Below are 17,969 nucleotides of genomic sequence, written 5' to 3' on the forward strand. Positions count from 1 at the left end.
CGCTGGGCCCCGAGCAGCCGTTAACGGGCGGCGGCAGAATATGCGCGCGCGCGCGCCCGCCCCGCCCCCAACGGCCGCGAACGGCCCGACGCGCCGCCCCAGCCCTCTGAGGACGTGGCTGCGTCGCCGGCGGCCGCAGGCACTGGTTGTTCCCCCCCCCCCCCCCCCCGTCTGTCCGTCCGTCGTCCCGCAGCCGCGTCTCCGCGGGCTATGGCGGCGAGGCGTCCGCGGCGCGGGGCCGCCGTTCCACCCGGGGCGCCCGCTGGCTCCTGCCGGCCGCCATGCCGGCTGCCTGAGGGGCGGGCGGGTGCCGGCGCCATGGGCCGAGCTGCGCTGCTGCTGCTGCTGGTGGCGGCTGCGGGCCGCGCCGGCGTCTCGGCCGCCGTCGGCCCGGAGGTGCACAGCCTGCGGGGGAGCTGGCGGCTGGGCAACGGGAACCGCTCGGTGGTGCTCCGAGGCGAAGTGCCGGGCTGCGTGCACACCGCCCTGCACCGCCGGGGCCTCATCCAGGTACGGTAGGCAGCCGCGCCGGCACAGCTCGCCCGCCTCCCCCTCGCCCTCGGCGGCGCCCCGGCGGCGGGGCCGTGCCTAGGGCACGGTGGGGAGAGCCAGGCAGGGTGCTGCGGTGCGCTGGCGACCGAGGAGAAGCCTCGTACCCGCCGTGCCCCTCCGAAGTGGGCAGCCCGCCACAAAGGAAAAGAAACCAGCTCCCCCCAGCCCCCCGTGCGAGATCTCCGGAAGCATGGTTAGAGGCAACCCTCTCGCCCCCCCAAAACACAGCTCTGCCCCAGGAGCTGCCTCAGCCGCTGCAGGCTCTGCTGGCGTTGCTGGCAATGTAGCCAGGCTGCGTTTCCTTAGCCCTTCCGGTGGCAAAGTGTTGGCTGGCTGCAGTATCCTCAGGTGTATAAGTGGAGGTTATCCACGGTGGAGCAGTGCTGAATTGGGCCAGGGACACAAACACAAGCCCGTGCTCTGCAGTGTGTCAAATTCTGTGGCTTTGACATGGAACCAAGGTGCTGACACCAGATAGCTACAGTATCATCACAGCATGTAAGTCATGTTTGCCTACAATATTACCTCAAAAGAACGAAAAGCTGAACCCAGCCCGTTAAAGTTTGACTTGCTGATGCAAGAAGTCTGGGTATTTCAAGCATTTCAGGCCATTAAAAATCCCTTTTAACACTTGCAGAGCACATCAGAACAGCTGACATTGTATACTCCCATACTGCCTAAGGGACGTATATTCTGAAGCATGAGTATAAAACTCTTACATTTGAAAGGCTAGTTCCTGCCTTGACACTTTTAAGAAGCTTTGCTGCTTACGTGTACTATTGCCTCATTTAGATTTATGAAAACGTAGTGACCACTTTCAGGGACAAATGATCAAAACTGCAGTTGTGGATTGGTAGCAAAGTACCCTGATAACAGCATAAACTGCTTGTCACTCAGACCTGGCAAAACATGGCACTAACTGGGTCATTGGTAAGATGCCTTTTTGAAAGGAAGTATGTGGAAAGTTGTAATATGTACCTGGAACAAGGAAAAGATACAGAACGTAGTGAAGTTAATAAAGTCATCTATAAAACTGATAAATACACTTTTGTACTAGGAAACACGAAGTATTGCCACACGTCTATCAGACATAGCTATGTATTTATTGTGGGCCCAATGTTGTATTTCTTGTACAGCATTTATTTAAAAATACATTCTGGATGCAGGTATTTTCTATTCTTTAATTTTTATTCTTTAGATTATCCTGCTCTGCTCTGACTAAAGTTATAGAGGTATAAGGAGAAAGTGACGCCACTTCAGGCAGGATAATTTTAGCATTATTCTGTGTCGGCATAGGTTGGGAATCCCAGTACTAATGATAGATTCCAAAGAGTGTCATTGCCAGATAAAAGAAATAGTCGACATTGGGAAAGTAAATACACTAAGAAGGGATAAGCTGAGCTGTGATGGTCTGTGGTTTCAACATCTGCGTGCTAAGTGATGTGAGATTTTGAACATGTACAATTAGGGTTTTAAAATGGCTTTTCTAAAGTTTTAAAAAGTGCAGTGGGCAGGTAGGCTATATATAGAGGATCAATGAAGAGAACTGTGCCAGTTTCTCCCGTGCAAAAGTTCATAAGATAAACTGAACATCTCAGATGTTCAGCTGTGCTGGGAGGTGTTGCTGTAAGAAGTGTGAATAATCATTCAGGAGAAACTGTGACCAATGCACTGACTCACGCATGCAAGATAATGACGTAATGAAAGACTCACATTTAACTACTCACATTAAGTACTCTTATGAAGTGAGAAAGTATGATTGCTAATTTAGCTGCATTGCTGTAAACTGACTTATAATTTTAGTCATTTTAAGCAGCACTATGATATTTGGAAATGAGGCTGCGATCATGAATGCTCATGTGCCTGGGCAGAATCCCAAGCCTGCACAGAGGCGTGAAAGCTTAGTCAGACTCCTGGCCAGCAACAGCCCTTCTAATAGGGTTCTAATGGGTCTTGCTAATAGGTAGATGGGTGCTTGGCTAATTAAATCGCTGACGGTTGGTAGTGGACACTTGTTTACGTGAGTACAAGTATGAACTTGATCCAAACACGTGCTGATATGGCCGGGTATGAACCCGCTGTAGTCTGGAAACTGTTGCTAATTTGGTGGTGTTAGAATTAGTGTGCTCTGTCAAGGAGCTGTTAACCAAAATACTTCACTAGTGTGGTTGCTTGACCTCTGGACAGGATCTAGCTGGCACTGGCTAGTTCTAAGCTCAGAATGAGCTAACTTGTTTCTATGTATATATGCGTTCAGGTAAATTAAGATCAATTTAAGCCCAGTTTTACTCAGTTTAGCAAAGCCCAGTTTACAGAAAGAAGCGTTCGCACAAATATTTGCACCAGGATAACTGAATTGTTTTAAAATCACATTTTTGTTTAAAAGATAGAATGGAGAGCATACCAAAATGTGTGAGCAGCCTTAGCAGCTTTCAGATCTATCATGGATAGCATTACATGTAATCAGTCCCTGCTGCCATAGTTGTAGCATTCTGCAAAGTGGCAAACCTGGGTTGTTTGGAGGGAGTCAGTGACATAATTTGTTGTTGCAATTGCGTGGCTTCATGCTGCAAAGTGTGGCTCAGCTGTTTGTCCTGAGGTTTCTTCATTGTGGTGAAAATGCTTATGACCAAATGTTTTCAAATGCAGCCGCCTAAAATGATATTCCTGTATTCCTATTTATACAAAAGCATGCACACAGCCTGAATTTGAGAGGCATAGGGCACTGGTTGTTCTGTTTCTTCAGTGCTCATTATCTCTGGAAGTCAGCCCTTTTTGGGGTTGTGTCAAGTGTAGAATTAGGAGTTTTATTATAGTTGCCTTAACACAAAAGCTTTGGTCTTGAGTGTTTTTTTCGTTTGCCCCTTTGTTCTTTGCTGAGGAGCGTAGGATTTTTATTCATCCTACTGAAAATGTCACTAGACCGGCAATCCTTACATACTGCTTGAAACCAAAAGCGAAGATTGGTCTGAAAAGCTGTACCAGGAAATAGGAGAACAAAGCTAGTGGGAATGAAATTGCTCTGGATAGCAAGACCCATATGTTCAGCGACCTAGTGCAATCTGCACGCTCTTTCTCTGTGTGATTTGCAAATGGCAAACAGCACTGCATCCTTTGCTTCTGTATCCTTGTGAATTTTTGTGGGTTAGCACCCAAACCAGAAATTTAAAACAAAATTTGAGTGGGCCTACTCCAACAATATAGCTTAGTGGGCATCTCACAAATGAGAGGAAGGAGGACAGCAAGAATAAGCTGCCAGATATGAAGCCTGCAAAATGTGGCTTAGATTGCAAGAGTAGGCTGCAAGCAACTTATCAGCGTGTGATTCATTTCAAATTTAGGTCGATGCACAAACTGGTTTTGCCCAGGGATGCTGTAGTTGATTGCATGTCTGTAGTCTTACTTTAATCTGCTGTGCAGGCCATATATTTGAATTGAAAGACATCTCTCTGATGCTGAGGCTTCGTTACTCATCTGTCTGGATCCTCTTAGCATTCGTTCTAGAGATGTCGTTACTTTTTGGCTTATAAAATATACATTGGATGAACATGTCTTTCTGAATGCACCAAATACACATATCCTAGAAAATGCTCTTGGGTAAGATACTTTTGAGTTTTCTACTGAAGTATTATTTTCATCTATGTTCAACCAGCATGGTTCAGATGCTGGCTAAAAGCTCTAAGGCCAGGAGATAGCAACAGAGTATGCGTTCAGCTGGGCTGCTTTAATATCGTTTCATTAGGACTGCGTAGCTCTTACTACTATTTAGATGTAAAATTTAAAAAAGACATGAGAAATGCACATAAACAATAGTAATAGTCACTTGAATAAAACTAGTGCAAAGCTCGGGTGTAAGTGCAGACATGTGACAAACTTACAGCGAATCTATTGCTAACCCTTCGTCTCTGGAAAAAGATGATTTTGCAGAAACCATTTTGTCTGAAGAGTTCGGTTTTAACTACTGTCAGCGTAGTATTTTCTTCCAGGCAGAGTTCTGATAAGCAATCTGTGTCAGCAGGTAACTTGTGCATTAAATCTTTGTGCTAGAAATAGTCATTCTCTAGCATGTACTGTCCAAGTACTGCATGATGCCGTTTCTCTGGCAGGTGACTCCTATAAAATTTCAGTTGGGGTGAATATGGCTATTGTAGCCGGATTTTCTCATCTGCCAGCCGTTTGCATTCGCACAGAAAGGCTGTTTTGTCTTATTAGCTGTCACTTTGATTGGTAAAGAACTATTAGGGGGGGTCTGCAACAGTGATGCTAATACAGGGGCTGGATAACACTGCAGTTTCTGCCCCGGTATACAACAAGGGCTTGCACTTGCACACAGAAGGTTAGAGTGGTGTTGGTCATACTTAGATATTAAAATATATTAGAAGAGACAGAAACTTATGTATCTCAAATGATATTTCTGCAGTTCTGTAAAGCAGTGTGTATTCCTTGTAACTTGTTCTGCATTTGTATAAAATATGCTGTTGCATATTTTCTGACACTTCATTGTAACTTAGATTTTTTCAGAGCAAGCCAGGTAACAATTGCATTGGGTATTGTATGGTTCTAACAGGTTAAATGCCACTCATTGATGAAAGGATTGATTAATAGAAATATATTATTTTCCATTAAAACATTTGTGCTCTGCTGAGTTGCGTGAACATATATGGAAGCGTTCAAAAGCCTTAGTGAAACTTAGGATGAATATTGAAGGGCACTGAAGTTTATCTTTTCAAAGCTTGTGAAGTTGAAATAGATAAAAGGTATGGTAGCCTGTTAAATACAGCAGAGTACTGTGGGAATATTAAGCAATGGGTATTAGCATCTTGTTAATTGACTCTTTAGTAGTATTTGACTCAGTGTTCAGCTATAACACATCTGGAGCATAAGGTGACATTCAGTTTACTGCTTTATTAGAGTAACTACTGAAAATTAATTGCTTCCAGATGAACTTCCAAAACTCCTGTTCCAAGAATACGATCCATTCATCACTACTGTTAGTTCAGCTTGACTTCAAGCTGTAAATATGTGAAACTGGGCTTGCTGAAAGTTGTATAAATGTCCTGACTGCTATCACTTGGGATATCAAGGAGTTTGTGGATATAGGTATCTTAATTATTTAGCTTCCAGTCTGAAGTTGGCAACAGCAAAATCATTAAACTGTAAATCATGAAGCATCACTTGCAAGTTTTATTTTGGTTATCTGTTATATCAGCAGGATTTTCTTATGGTGTACATTATAAAATATCAGCAGACGTGATTTATGAGAGAAAAGCATGCAAGGCAGTTTCAAATTAGATCGTAACAAAAGTAGGATAAGGCAAAGGAATCTGTTTTTTGTTCCCTCTATTACGTTTCATTTTATTGCACCCTGATCTTCCACCTGGATCCAGCTGTCTCTGCCTAGTGTCATTCAGGCGTTTGCCGTGCTCCCCTGAACTCCTGGCTGCATGGGGTCCTGAAGCTGGCCCTTGGTGGGGCCAGGGCGTGCCTGGCACAGCTCGCGCACTTGGACTTTGAGCCTCACTTCTGATGTGTTCATATCTCATCGATTTCCTGCTTAACAGGAGAAGCTCTTAGCTTATATGACTGTAGCTTTTCAATATCCCCTTACAATCATTGCAAGGAGGAGTTTCCATCTAGAAGCTTGGCAGTGCCTTCGATTTAGTGTTGCCAGCGCTTTTGAAGTCCTGCTGATGTCCTGTTAGCCCAACTGGAAACTGCTTCCTTTTGATGCTCTGTAGGTGATTTGCTGCTTGCTTACAGCATTGAAGTTGGGAGCAGAGAACAAACAGGCAGGGAAATTGAGTGGTTCAGGATTTTTCCCCAAATTGCAGGGAGCAGGAAAATGCAAGGCTGTCATGTTTGGTGGGATCTAAAAGTAGCTGTAGTTGAATCCACCCCTCTATGACTTGCTTCCAGGAACATGCTGAGCTAATGAATGTGAAGTATATTTAATACACGTGCAGTTTATTTCCTGCCATCTTCCAAATTCTCCCAGTGTCTGTAAGAGATTTAAATTTTTCTTTTTTCATCCAGTTTTCTGAAATAAGCCTTTAATTTTAATATGAGCTGATTTAATGTGTGATGAAATTCTGTTTCAGATAAATCCAAATGATTTTACTTCTGTAGGCACATCTTCCAGCACTCAAAACAGTTGCATTTAGTAATGAAAACGTCAATAATCTTGCAGGTGTATTGCAGAAGTCATTTTCCTTTTTTTTACAAGACTTTGTTGTGGTCATGCATTTTTCCTAACTTTGAGAATCGCCTTAAAAGCATTGCTTGAACATTGCCACACGACTGATTTTACAACAAGCAATATTTCTCATGCTTAAAACGACTAACCAGCATTAGCATTTAACAGCTTTTCTGTGTGATATATAAGCTGTTTTACTAGTTATGTAGCAATTATGTAGCAATGCTATCAGTAAGGTGTGAAGTTTTATATAAAGGTACATGGAACTAGGAGCTTCCCATCTAAAAAGGTGGATGCCTGTGAAGAAGAATAGTATTCATAAGTAAGAGTCAGAAGGGGCTAATTAGCACCTTCTATGACATGTATTTTACCAGTCAATGTATTTCTTGAAGCTTGAAGGCTTTAGACTAGTACAGAAGAAGAAAGCCCCTTCAGAAAGAAGGATGTGCAGTACACTCTGAGGAGATTTAAACGAGCAGCTCTGTAAACTGCTGTAAGAGCCCATCTGATGATGTAATTTCTGCCACTGATGAAACACAACCAGTTTTGTGTTCTCCAGACATCAGGTCTTTCTTCATTAACATCTCCGTGTTCATGCTTTCATGGAGAAACAGTGCAAGGTTTCTTTTATGCAGGGTCTTGATCTTTGATGAGGCACTGATGTCAATTGTTTGCCAACTAACCAAATTGGTTTTGGCTTTACAGTCTGCTGTTGCTCGTGCATTTACAACTTGCTTCTTATGCCTTTTGTTAAGTATTTCACACATGCAAGTGACAATGGTTGAAATTTAACATGCATGTTTTCCAAAGCATAACCTAAAATAAAATAGTAAATTATGTTAAAACAAGACAATTGTTAAAAAGGTGCTTTTTAAGAATATACTGTAGGTTTTCATGGTCTCTGACATTTGATGCTTGCCTTTCATTGTCTCAGTGCAGTAATCTTAATGGAGTTTCTTTCATAAGCCTAAATTCTGCATTTTAATATGCATTTATTAGCCTTAAATTTTGCATCTTAATAAAAGTCTGAGATATATTCCCCAAGCATTTTGCATATAAAAGTAATGGTATGGTTATCTTAAAATTCAGTAATTGTTCTGATAAGCTCATGATGGCTTGGCTTTTAGAGAATACACTGTATTACCAATACAGAGGTCACAGTTTTACTGAGGTAACAAGACCTTTCCTTCTTGACTCTTATTCCCTTGTAGTAAGAAATTTGATTGATCAGGCATAGCATGTAGAGGCAAGGTGACATCTTTTCTTCTGTGTGGGCACAAGGAATGATGTTTATATTGCTGTGGGACTCCAGAAGAGATTATGCTCTGAGGACAGTCGCTTAGACATTATAATTTTGCTCTGCTATGTAAATACGTTTGGGTTTATATTACAGAGCCTGACCCTATTAGTTGTAAAACAAATATGAGATATGAAACAATGTTTTTCAAAAGATTTCAAATCCAGCAACGTCATTAGTATCTATACTGACTCCTGAAATGGGGAGAAAAAATGAGCTTCAGCAAGAACAAAAAAAAAAAAAAAGCTGGGCAGATTTTCTTCAGTGTGAATCTGGATATTCGGTTCATTAGCTGCGCTGGTACTGTAGAAGACTTGTGTCAAAGGGAACCTTAATGCAGCTACGCTCTCTTAGCTGGGTTTGAGTCATGTAGTCCATAAGAGATTGTTCTTTGTTTTGGGAAAGTGGTTTAGTTGTGCTGCTGCTGAAGAGGACTGAACTGAGCTGTCAGTCACTGACCCAGATACCTGCACTCTGAACCATCTGACATGGGGATGTAACACTGTACCTTTCTGCTGGCTTTGTATGAGGTGCAAGGCGGTGTGTTGTCCTGATTCCTTCGGCCTAGAGTGACCCACCATGAGGTAATAAATACAGCATGAAGCCAAAAAGGTCAAGGACATAGCTGAGACCAACTGTGCCTTTATTCTTCCTGGGTAGTGTGGCTAAAGGGAAAAGAACACATTCGGTATATATGCAGCATTATTCTCAAAAGTAGTTATTTAATTTTATTCAACAAACTAAATTGTGTTGCTTCTCCTTCTTATCTTTCTCTCTCCCTCCAAATATAACAATTTCATTTAGCCTTACTACATCAAGACTAGTTGATGAGAAAAAAATGGAGTATTTGCAACTATTTTAAACTGTAGAGATTTGTTCACTGCTGTCCCTAGAGGCCTAAAATGCTGTTTCTTTGCTTCTTAAAATCCTATTAGCCTTACTTTCTCCATCATTATGAAGGTGATCGTGTTTCTGTTCCTCTCTTTAAGTCACAAGCTGTCTTGATTCTTTTTCATTTCCAGCCCAGTCATTTCTATGTAAAAACAAATCCTGCTACCTCTAGTTTGAGTATGAATGATTATAGCAAACAGGTTTTGACCTATATAAGTGAAGTCAAATATTGCCAAAGCTTTGCTTTGACATCTTATTTCAAAGGTGAAAAGGAATATCAGGACTAACTCCCTAAGGTGGATTTTGCATTTGCAGACTGTCTGAAATAAGAAGTGCTCATCTAATGGATACTATGATGTATTTCATGGAGTAACACCATTATGAAATAAGTCTTGTAATTTTCTTTTTGTTGGTCTGTTATTAGGATCCATACTATAGGTTTAATGACGTGATGTACAGATGGATCTCACTGGATAACTGGACTTACAGCAGGACATTCAAAACTCCATTTGACATCAGGTATGCAGTAAAGATATGTCTAAAGTAGATCTGTGCCATCTTTCATGCAGAATTGCTGGTTAATACAGCAACTCAAAATCCACTTAATACTTTTTTATCTCATAAAACAAATTATGCAATAATGTGCAGCTGCAAAGCTGTTGCTAAAGAACATTTCAGTAGTTGTTTTTTCCTATCTGTTTTTAATTGTTAAAAATTACTTATGAATTGCCAACTAAGGAAAAATAATACTTAGGCTAATTGGAAGCTAACCCATCTGATATCTGGTGCGTATGTGAACATGCTGTGTTGCAGACTTGAGTCACTTAAGCTCTCATCTTATTTTGAGTATTTAAAGTTATAATGTAGCCACAGTAAGTCAAATATTTTTGGAGGTACTGCTGCTAAGGATAATGGTGACATACATTTTTATATTGTCTTATCTCCTGTGTGTTGTTAACTCTAGTTATTCTAACAGTTTTTAATGCATATGTTATCTTCTGTAGAAAGTGGCAGAAAGTGAATTTGGTTTTTGAGGGAGTAGATACAGTAGCACAGATCCTGATGAACAATATCACTCTCGGGAGAACAGACAACATGTTCAACAGATATGTAAGTAATGAGTTTATTTCTGAAAGTGCTTCTGTTTCTTCTTCAAAGCCCTTTTGTGCTGAGCACTTTCAGTGCATTCAAGTACATGTAAAAATAGGTCCTTGGACGCAGAAAGTGTTGACCTGAGGACTGCATGTGTAATCAGATAACTGTTAGAAAGAGAAGGGTACTTACCTTTTCAGTAGCAGCAGGGGCAGGTCTAGAGGTGAATGTGTCTTGTTCTAAATGAGTGGACCCATGCAAGAGGATCGATTTAGCTAATAGTATAAGTCTTGCTCCTTGAGATCTGTCACAGCTCCAAGAAAACGTAAGCTTAAATCTGTTATATTAGCTGTAAATCTGCTTACTAATTGGTATTAGAATGGTTTACATGTGAATACTGAAATGAAAATGCACGTGTTGTAAAGCCTTTGTAAGTGTTTCCATGCCTTTTTTTATATAGGGGTTTTGATTTTTAATATTGGGCTTTTGACAACATTGTCTTGAATTTTTGAGCTTAGCCTATGTCAGCATGAGAGTACTCATCATGGAATGATCTTGAGAGTGGCAAAAACATTCAAACTAATTTTATGGCTTTAAAGTATAAAATTATTCTGGGTACTAGCATAAGGGACAATCCTTGCTCTTCTCTGAAAAGAATTGAAAAAGGAAAAGTTAAAGGAAGAATGTGATTGGAATAACTGAATTACAAAGGAAATCTGATGTCTTTATATCTCAGTGTTTACCATTCTGGCAGGTTTTATTGCAGAGGTACTGGCCTGAGACATGAGAGCTAGATTCTGCCACCTGGGTCTGTGTGACTTGTGATAAATCACTTAGTTTCTCTGTGACTTAATTTTACCATCAGTGAAATAAGAAAATTCATAGAACTTTGATGAAATTGTAATTATTTACTATTTGGAGAGTATCTAAAGGATTGGCAGTAGCAAGCTCTGTAGAACTGGGAAGTGATATTATTTTGCCCTTATTTCTGCAACTTCATTCTGTCTCAGATTTTAACAGTTAATGAAATGGCCTTTACTGTAAAACCAGAGTGTACTGTGTTAGATTGAGTCTAGGATTACTGTGACCCAGACTTCTGCTTTGTTCACCTATTCCACATGGCAATGGCGTCTGCAGGAAGGACTCTGTGAAGGCTCTGTATGGGGGATGCTGTTTGCTTTGTAATTTTCTGCTGCATGCTACAGACGTAAGTGATGCTAGCCGGGCTGCTCACAAGTTGGAAAAAATTGCCAAGACTTGGCTGGTCGCAAATGAACATTGTGAAGAAGAAATGGATATTAGTGATTGGAACCATGTTATCTTGATAGCGCAGGAAAATGCTGAAACTGAACGTTTATCCCTCTATCCAGCCACACTGAAGGGGATTTTGTGACCCATTGAAGAAGCCCCAAAAGGCTTCATTTGGTGCTGGCATAGAATGTGTATCTGTACCTTTTGGGGATGAAAGTGCAGGTGGGATGAAATACAGCTTTGCAGCATTCACGCAAAAGGCAGCTCAGTGCTTTGCGGTAGATAAGCTGGCAGCACAGCGTGAGTTGGAAGGACTCCTGTATAGACCAGCTTTCCAAGTTGGAACAAGGTGTCTTTCTAAAGATGCAGATGAGGTCTGAATTAGGCAGGAGGATGAAGGTTCTCCTGCCATCCTTACCCTTCCAGCACTTCTGTGTAGCCTGCAATAGGGGCTTAGTGTGAGGAGAATGGTTTGCCCAGAAACATCTGCTTGTACCTGCAATGTTACTGTGTATTTTCTTTTTTCAGCTTAAGGAGTAGTTTTTCTTTTCCTTCAAAACCAGATCCTGTTGAGACTGTAAGTCAAATGCCGTTGAATAATATATGTATGGTATTAAAATCCCAATGTAACAGTGATTATAAATCTCATAAATAAATGTCAGCACTGTAATGATTTTGTTCTGTTTTTTTGACCTAGAGCTTTGATATTACCAGCGTGATCAAGGAGGTCAATTTTGTTGAAGTCCGTTTCTTATCAGCCGTTTCGTATGCAGCAGAGCAGAGCAGATGTCACAAAGCATACGGCATACCCCCGGCGTGCCCTCCACCTGTGCAGAAAGGAGAGTGCCATGCTAATTTCGTCAGAAAGGTAGGGGCAGAATTGTCTGTCTCTGGCTTCAGGCTTGGAAAGAAGAATGCACCGCGTGGTGTCCTTACAGATGTATTCTGAAACCTGCAATGTCATTTTATAAGTAGGGCATATTTTTCATTGCAGCTTCCTTCTCCTGTCCCCCTAGAAACCTGTAATCTAGCATGTCAATAATACAAGAGGCATAAGAAGGCCAGGCTTCGTATCTAGGTGATAAGAATGTTTAAAAGGCTGTTTTCGTCAAGGAGTCAGCAAGGAGACTTGCTGCTAAGAGAGCAGGATAGCATGGGAAGTATGTAATCATTGCATTTTGATCCACTGGGTGGGTTTAGCAATGTATGCTGACAATAGAGTTCACTGTTGCAAATACCAGTGTATATTGCCAAGGCTGTAAAAATCTCAGCCAAGCAGCTTTGTGAGTGTTTGCTGTTGCTCATGTGCTGTGCTATTTATACTGGGCAGCTCTGGCATGTCCCGAGAAGTGTTATTTAACAGAGAACCTGTTCTCATCTTATTACGGTGTTGTGAAGTGTGACTTTTAAGTACATATTCGGTGAAAACAACAATGTAATATACCATGAATGAAGCTCAGAAACTCTGATTTAAGACATGGCTTCATTGCTGTTAAAACTTACTCAAGCCAAACTATCATTTAAGTAGCATCTCATATATTTCTGATAGCTTTGCAGCAGCTAGAGAAAATGGCTGGGTGATCTTATTTTGGAATTTGGGTTGTTTTGCATGTTTGTCTCCACTTAAATGCCTTTCTTGTTAATAATTTTTATCTGTCCTATAAAGTCCTTTTAGACCCCCCTCAAAAAAATGACTGCAATCCTGTTAATCTAAACCTGGATGTGATTTCCTTTAAAATTTGTTAATGGAAAGGTGGACTCCTTGTTGTCCTGGGAAGATCCTTCAGGATTAAGATGTCTTTTTTACTACTTGCTGCTACTTTTACTTTCACTACATTTTAGAAAGTTGATTAATTCTTCTGAGTCCAATGTATTTCTTAGAAATCAGTGCAGGGAGGAGCTTGGAAGGAAGAAGGCACTTAAACAGCTGTAGCCGTATTTATAGAGCAAAAATGGCCAAGAATGATTTTGTGCTTTACTGAACTACACCTTTAAAGTTGTAGAAAGTATCTCAGTGCTTTTCCTCAAAGGAGTTGTTTGATTCTACTTGGAAGCTGCTCCAGACATTTCCAGAAACATTTTTAGTTCCAAGTATAGGCAACAACAGCAGCGATGTCACATTTAAAAGTGAACAAACATACTAGGACATTGCTAAAGTAAGCTGGCTGCTTACCATCTTAAAGTAATGGAGAGCTGTTTACACGTTTGAGGTTCAGTATTCAGTGCAGTAAATGTATATAAATCTTAACAGGAATTTGTGGCAAAACACAAACCTTTCACTGGTAATGTACTTCAGTGATACAAGTGTATTGTTCTTATGACATACTATTTCTGTTGCAGTCTCTGCAATATTATTAGTGAAATCTGACAATCTGTCAGTGATTCATTTGTTTGTTTTTTATAAAGGGAAAATTACTTTCAGTCTGACTTGTTTTCTAAGAATGTGTTGTCCCTGTTTTTACACTTGAAATAGGTATGGCCCTTGCTTCCTGGAAGGCTTTTTTGCAACTTGATAGGTAGGCAAGCTGACTCCAGCGATGCAAAGGATAGGCGAGACTTGTGCAATGTGGTTTGCCAAAATTAGTATGCCTCCGCTGTAAGTTATTAGTCTCTAAATTTAGAACTGTAGGTCACTGTACAAGACTTTAAGGAGATCTGTTGTATTTGCTTTGGGGGCTGGGGCTGTGTGAAGCTTGGAGGACAGCTGAATAGATGTCTTCAAGGAATTTGTTAACTAGAGGTCTGACCAGGTTTGAAAACGGCTAAAGAGAAAGCAGTGTAGGTACTTCTCTGCCTGACCAGCATTTTAGAATTCTGACAGTTATTTTGATGTTAGGACCCGAACTAAGCTATTTCTCAACCATGTTTTTGTTCCCTTTGTTTTTGTATGAGAGAACCATAAAAAGGGGAGAAACAGTGAACATGACTGAACTACACAAATGCACCACACATATGCATCTCTTTCCATGTACTAGTCTGTGGTGTTAGAACAAAAACCAGGATAAAGTATTTTAGATATACCCACAATTTTTAATTTGATATTGTCCTTTCAGAATACTTCAACATTTGCAACCATCAGTTTTCTGCTTACTGTTTCTTTTAGGTAGACAATTAAATACTGACATTACAAACTAAGACAATTCAGAGCTAAATTGAGAGTAACCTGCTGGCTTGTTTTTTTGATCTTTACTGAGTTTTTTGTAAGTGGTGGGCTAGGTGGTGTTTTGCTCTCTTGCTAATATAAAATTTTGCTATACATGGATGTTTAATACAAGATTTTTTTTATATACAATATAGGTAGTAGCAGCAGAGTTCTGGTAAAGAAATAAACGAAAAAATACTGTAGGCTCTTCTGGGTTTATGGAAATTGGAAAAATTCTTTCGGTGCATGGCGATATTTTATTTCTAGATAGCAAGTAATATTTATTTCTGGCACAGCATCAGTGTCTGTGGGAAAAATAGGCAATTGTAACCATTCTGTATTCCAGGAGCAGTGTTCATTTAGTTGGGACTGGGGCCCTTCTTTTCCCACTCAAGGAATCTGGAAAGATGTTAGGATTGAGGCCTTTAACCTTTATCACCTAATTTACTTTTCTTTGACTTCTTTCTTTGGTAAGTCATGTTACTACTTTTTATTGTTGTTGCACCTTTGGAATACAAACCATTTTATTGTTAAACTCAATTAACTGTCATTTTAGGAAAGGTTGTATTGTTCTATTATGACTTTGCGTGTAGTTCTTACCACAGCACACCCTTTTAGGTCTTGAAACAGTACTTCAGTACAGACAATAGTGATTAAAAACGTTAGAATTCAGAATCTTTTTTCCCTTGAAGATCCCCAAATAACTGCAGAAATGTATGTAGTATAGCTGAGGTTAGCCCCTGTTCTCCTGTTTTGAAAAATTTCTTTTTTATTGGCATGTGTTTTCACCAAGACTCCCAATAAATGTCTTCCTTTTGTCTCGCCTCCATTTAAAACAAAGGCAAAGCTGCTATGGGAATTTAGTTTTCTGTTGAGAAGACAAATGCAGTGAGCAGAGTTTGAAGAGCGCTGAGTTTTCAGGACACAACATGAAGTCTGGGAGAGAAAAGCAGCCGTGCTATACAAGGATAATTTGTTAAGGCTGCAATTTGAGAGGATAGCCTCCTGCATTCCTGCTACCAAACTTACCGAACTGGTTTCTTCCCTTGACGTGGTCTTTCATTTTCCTCTGCTTTGTGCTGAAGATCGTTGCAGCTGAGCACAAGTAGTTAATTTTCTGTTGAAACTTTCTGTAAACCGTAATATGCCCCACTGTAGACCACCCACAAGCTTTCTTTCACTGCCGGTTGAGCCCAGTCTTCAGAGGAGTAAAGGCTAGCACGTGAGTCCTCTGCTTTGGGTTGAATTTCAGCCCTTGGGAATCAAGTTGTTGTGTATGAATAAAAGAGGAAGACGTCACTCCCTGGCTGCTATTAAAGCTTCCTGAAATAGCTGCAGGTCTTAGCTAGAATTAACGTGACTGGAATTTCCATGGAAAGCCCCAGCACAGACTCTGTGTGCTCTCTAAAATTTAGTTACATTAAAAATCTTTTCTGGTCCCTCCCACATTCCCACAACTCCACCTTCTGGTAGGTAAAGTCTTACTATCTGGATAAGCAGAGAGCACAAACCTCTTTCATTCGGCAGAGTGTGGTCTGGAACCAGAGACAGAACTTACTAGTATTCAAACCTAACAATTTGAAAAATAAAGAGTAAATTAACAACTTTAATTTGAGCTGCCTATGCAGTTGCTCATATTGCTCATCAGATTTAGCATCATAGCCTTTTCACCCTCGAGTCTGTAAAAGATTCATCATTCTTGGTTTCTGTGCATAGACCCCACACATCATGCAGTTAAGAGTAGGCTGGAATTTCTATATGCCCTTGGAGGGGAGGGGAAACGAACTGTAATGGCTTGTGGGCGGGGTGCTTTTTTAACCCCTTCAACATTCCTGAATATTGGTCTTCCCTGGGTAATGCTGGGGTGTAGTATAAACTTGGGAACACATTCATTGTACAAAAGACTGAAAATCACACCAGGGCTGTATGTAATTCTTTGCTTTTGGAGGGAGCTGTCTCTCCTGGAGGAAAGAGAGCTAGAATATGTACATGAAAAGAGAAAGTAAAGGATTAGTAGTTTGTGTATACAAAATGTGTCTTAGTTCTAGTTTTTCTTGTTTTCTGTTTTATTTGCTTTTGCTTATGTGTTAATCTGTAATATTTGAAGTATAGTATTAACCAGGCTATGTTGTAGATAGGTAATTTAATTGCTGAAGTTAATGGGAAATTTATGCATTAATCTTGAGTACCCTTGACCCTGGCTTGCCTTATTCAGTAAGTTCTGTAAAGAAGAGGACCATCTGAGGTAAACTGTAGAGAGATCTCAGGGAAGTCATTAACTTGTTTCCTCCACCACACTTTGGTGGCAGAAGGGCCATAAAGATAAAGCCTGTCAAGTCTAGACACAATGGGCCCAATTCATCCCCAGTGTAGCTCCATTCATTTTGTCTAGTGACTCTGGGATGAATTCAGCTCGTTTTCTGTTAATACTGGTTTTGTTTCATCGACAAAAGTGATTGTACTGCCTTGTGATTACGATCTTTCCCAAAGAGTACCATGTTCATACGAGTGCTGACTAAAAGCAAATATAGTGTCTATGGGAGTCGTTGGGAAAAAAATCCTTCCTAATGAAATGGCTGGTGTCATGGTCGCTGACTTTCATACAGAACTCTGAAAAACCCCTGAATGGCTTTCAAATGAAAAAAAAAGAGAGAGTTATAAAATATAAATCATATTGCATAGTTCTCTTCAGAGTCGGCAAATGGAAACACAGATATCAAATGCAACAAAAAGATTAACTTTGTAGGTCTGGTTCAAACAGAGCCTGAAAATTGTTAAATTTAATCTGAGGTCTTTGAATTGTTTCTTTGATGAGAGATCATGTTAACTAATAGGTATATAATCACAATTCCTAAATTACTTTTTCTTCTCCCCCTTCACTTAGTAAAGAGTGCTCAGCAGTGGAGTCTTGAAATCGAGTCTATTTTTGATGTAGTCAGCTCCAAGCCAATTGCAGGTCTTGTGACTGTGAATATTCCCAAATTGCAAACGCAGCAAACATTCAGTGTGAAGCTTCAACCTGGAGAAGGCAGCATTGTGCTGCTTGTAAACATCAACAAGGTAAGGAGGTATGTGTGGAACCCTAGGCAATTGCAGAATGTTTTCCCTGTTTTCCAGTGTGTCTTGCTGCCTCCATGCCCATTTTAGGCCTTCCCCCACTTCCTTAGTGTGTTCCTAACTTTAACAACTGTTCTGTACCCCTTACAGGATAGATCAGTTCTTTTCTTCTCTAAAAATTCAGGTCTGTGGGGCTACATAGCTCAAAAGGCAATGAAGCCTTTTCCTTACTGCAAAACTGAAAAGATCACATCATCACTGGCCACTGTTAAATGAGCTATTTAGGGAGATAACCTTTGGGTACCCTGTGTCACTTCACTTAACTAGCAGTATGTATCTTGTCTCCCATGCTATTGTTTACTGGACTGTTTGGGAGTAGAATATACTGCTATATGCATGGTTTTGCCAGGAAAGAGAGGAAACATTCCTCAAACCTATATTCTTTCAGGTAAATAAAAGCAAAAGAGCCCCATAAAGAACTTGTCTGGCAGTAA

General features: G+C 40.6%; 1 protein-coding gene across 1 annotated transcript in view; it reads left to right on the plus strand.

The window, feature by feature from the left end:
• Positions 1-210: 210 nt before the first annotated feature.
• Positions 211-17,969, plus strand: part of MANBA (mannosidase beta) — a 50,483-nt gene continuing 32,724 nt past the window's right edge. Inside the window, exons 1-6 of the mRNA XM_086464083.1 lie at positions 211-510; positions 9,358-9,452; positions 9,938-10,043; positions 11,974-12,144; positions 14,765-14,888; positions 17,303-17,478. Of these exons, the coding sequence (XP_086320209.1) occupies positions 211-510; positions 9,358-9,452; positions 9,938-10,043; positions 11,974-12,144; positions 14,765-14,888; positions 17,303-17,478 (972 nt within the window). The remainder of the gene's footprint in view (positions 511-9,357; positions 9,453-9,937; positions 10,044-11,973; positions 12,145-14,764; positions 14,889-17,302; positions 17,479-17,969) is intronic.

This window comes from Leptosomus discolor, chromosome 4, assembly GCF_034619465.1.
Source record: "Leptosomus discolor isolate bLepDis1 chromosome 4, bLepDis1.hap2, whole genome shotgun sequence".
NCBI classification, from domain to species: Eukaryota; Metazoa; Chordata; class Aves; order Leptosomiformes; family Leptosomidae; genus Leptosomus; species Leptosomus discolor.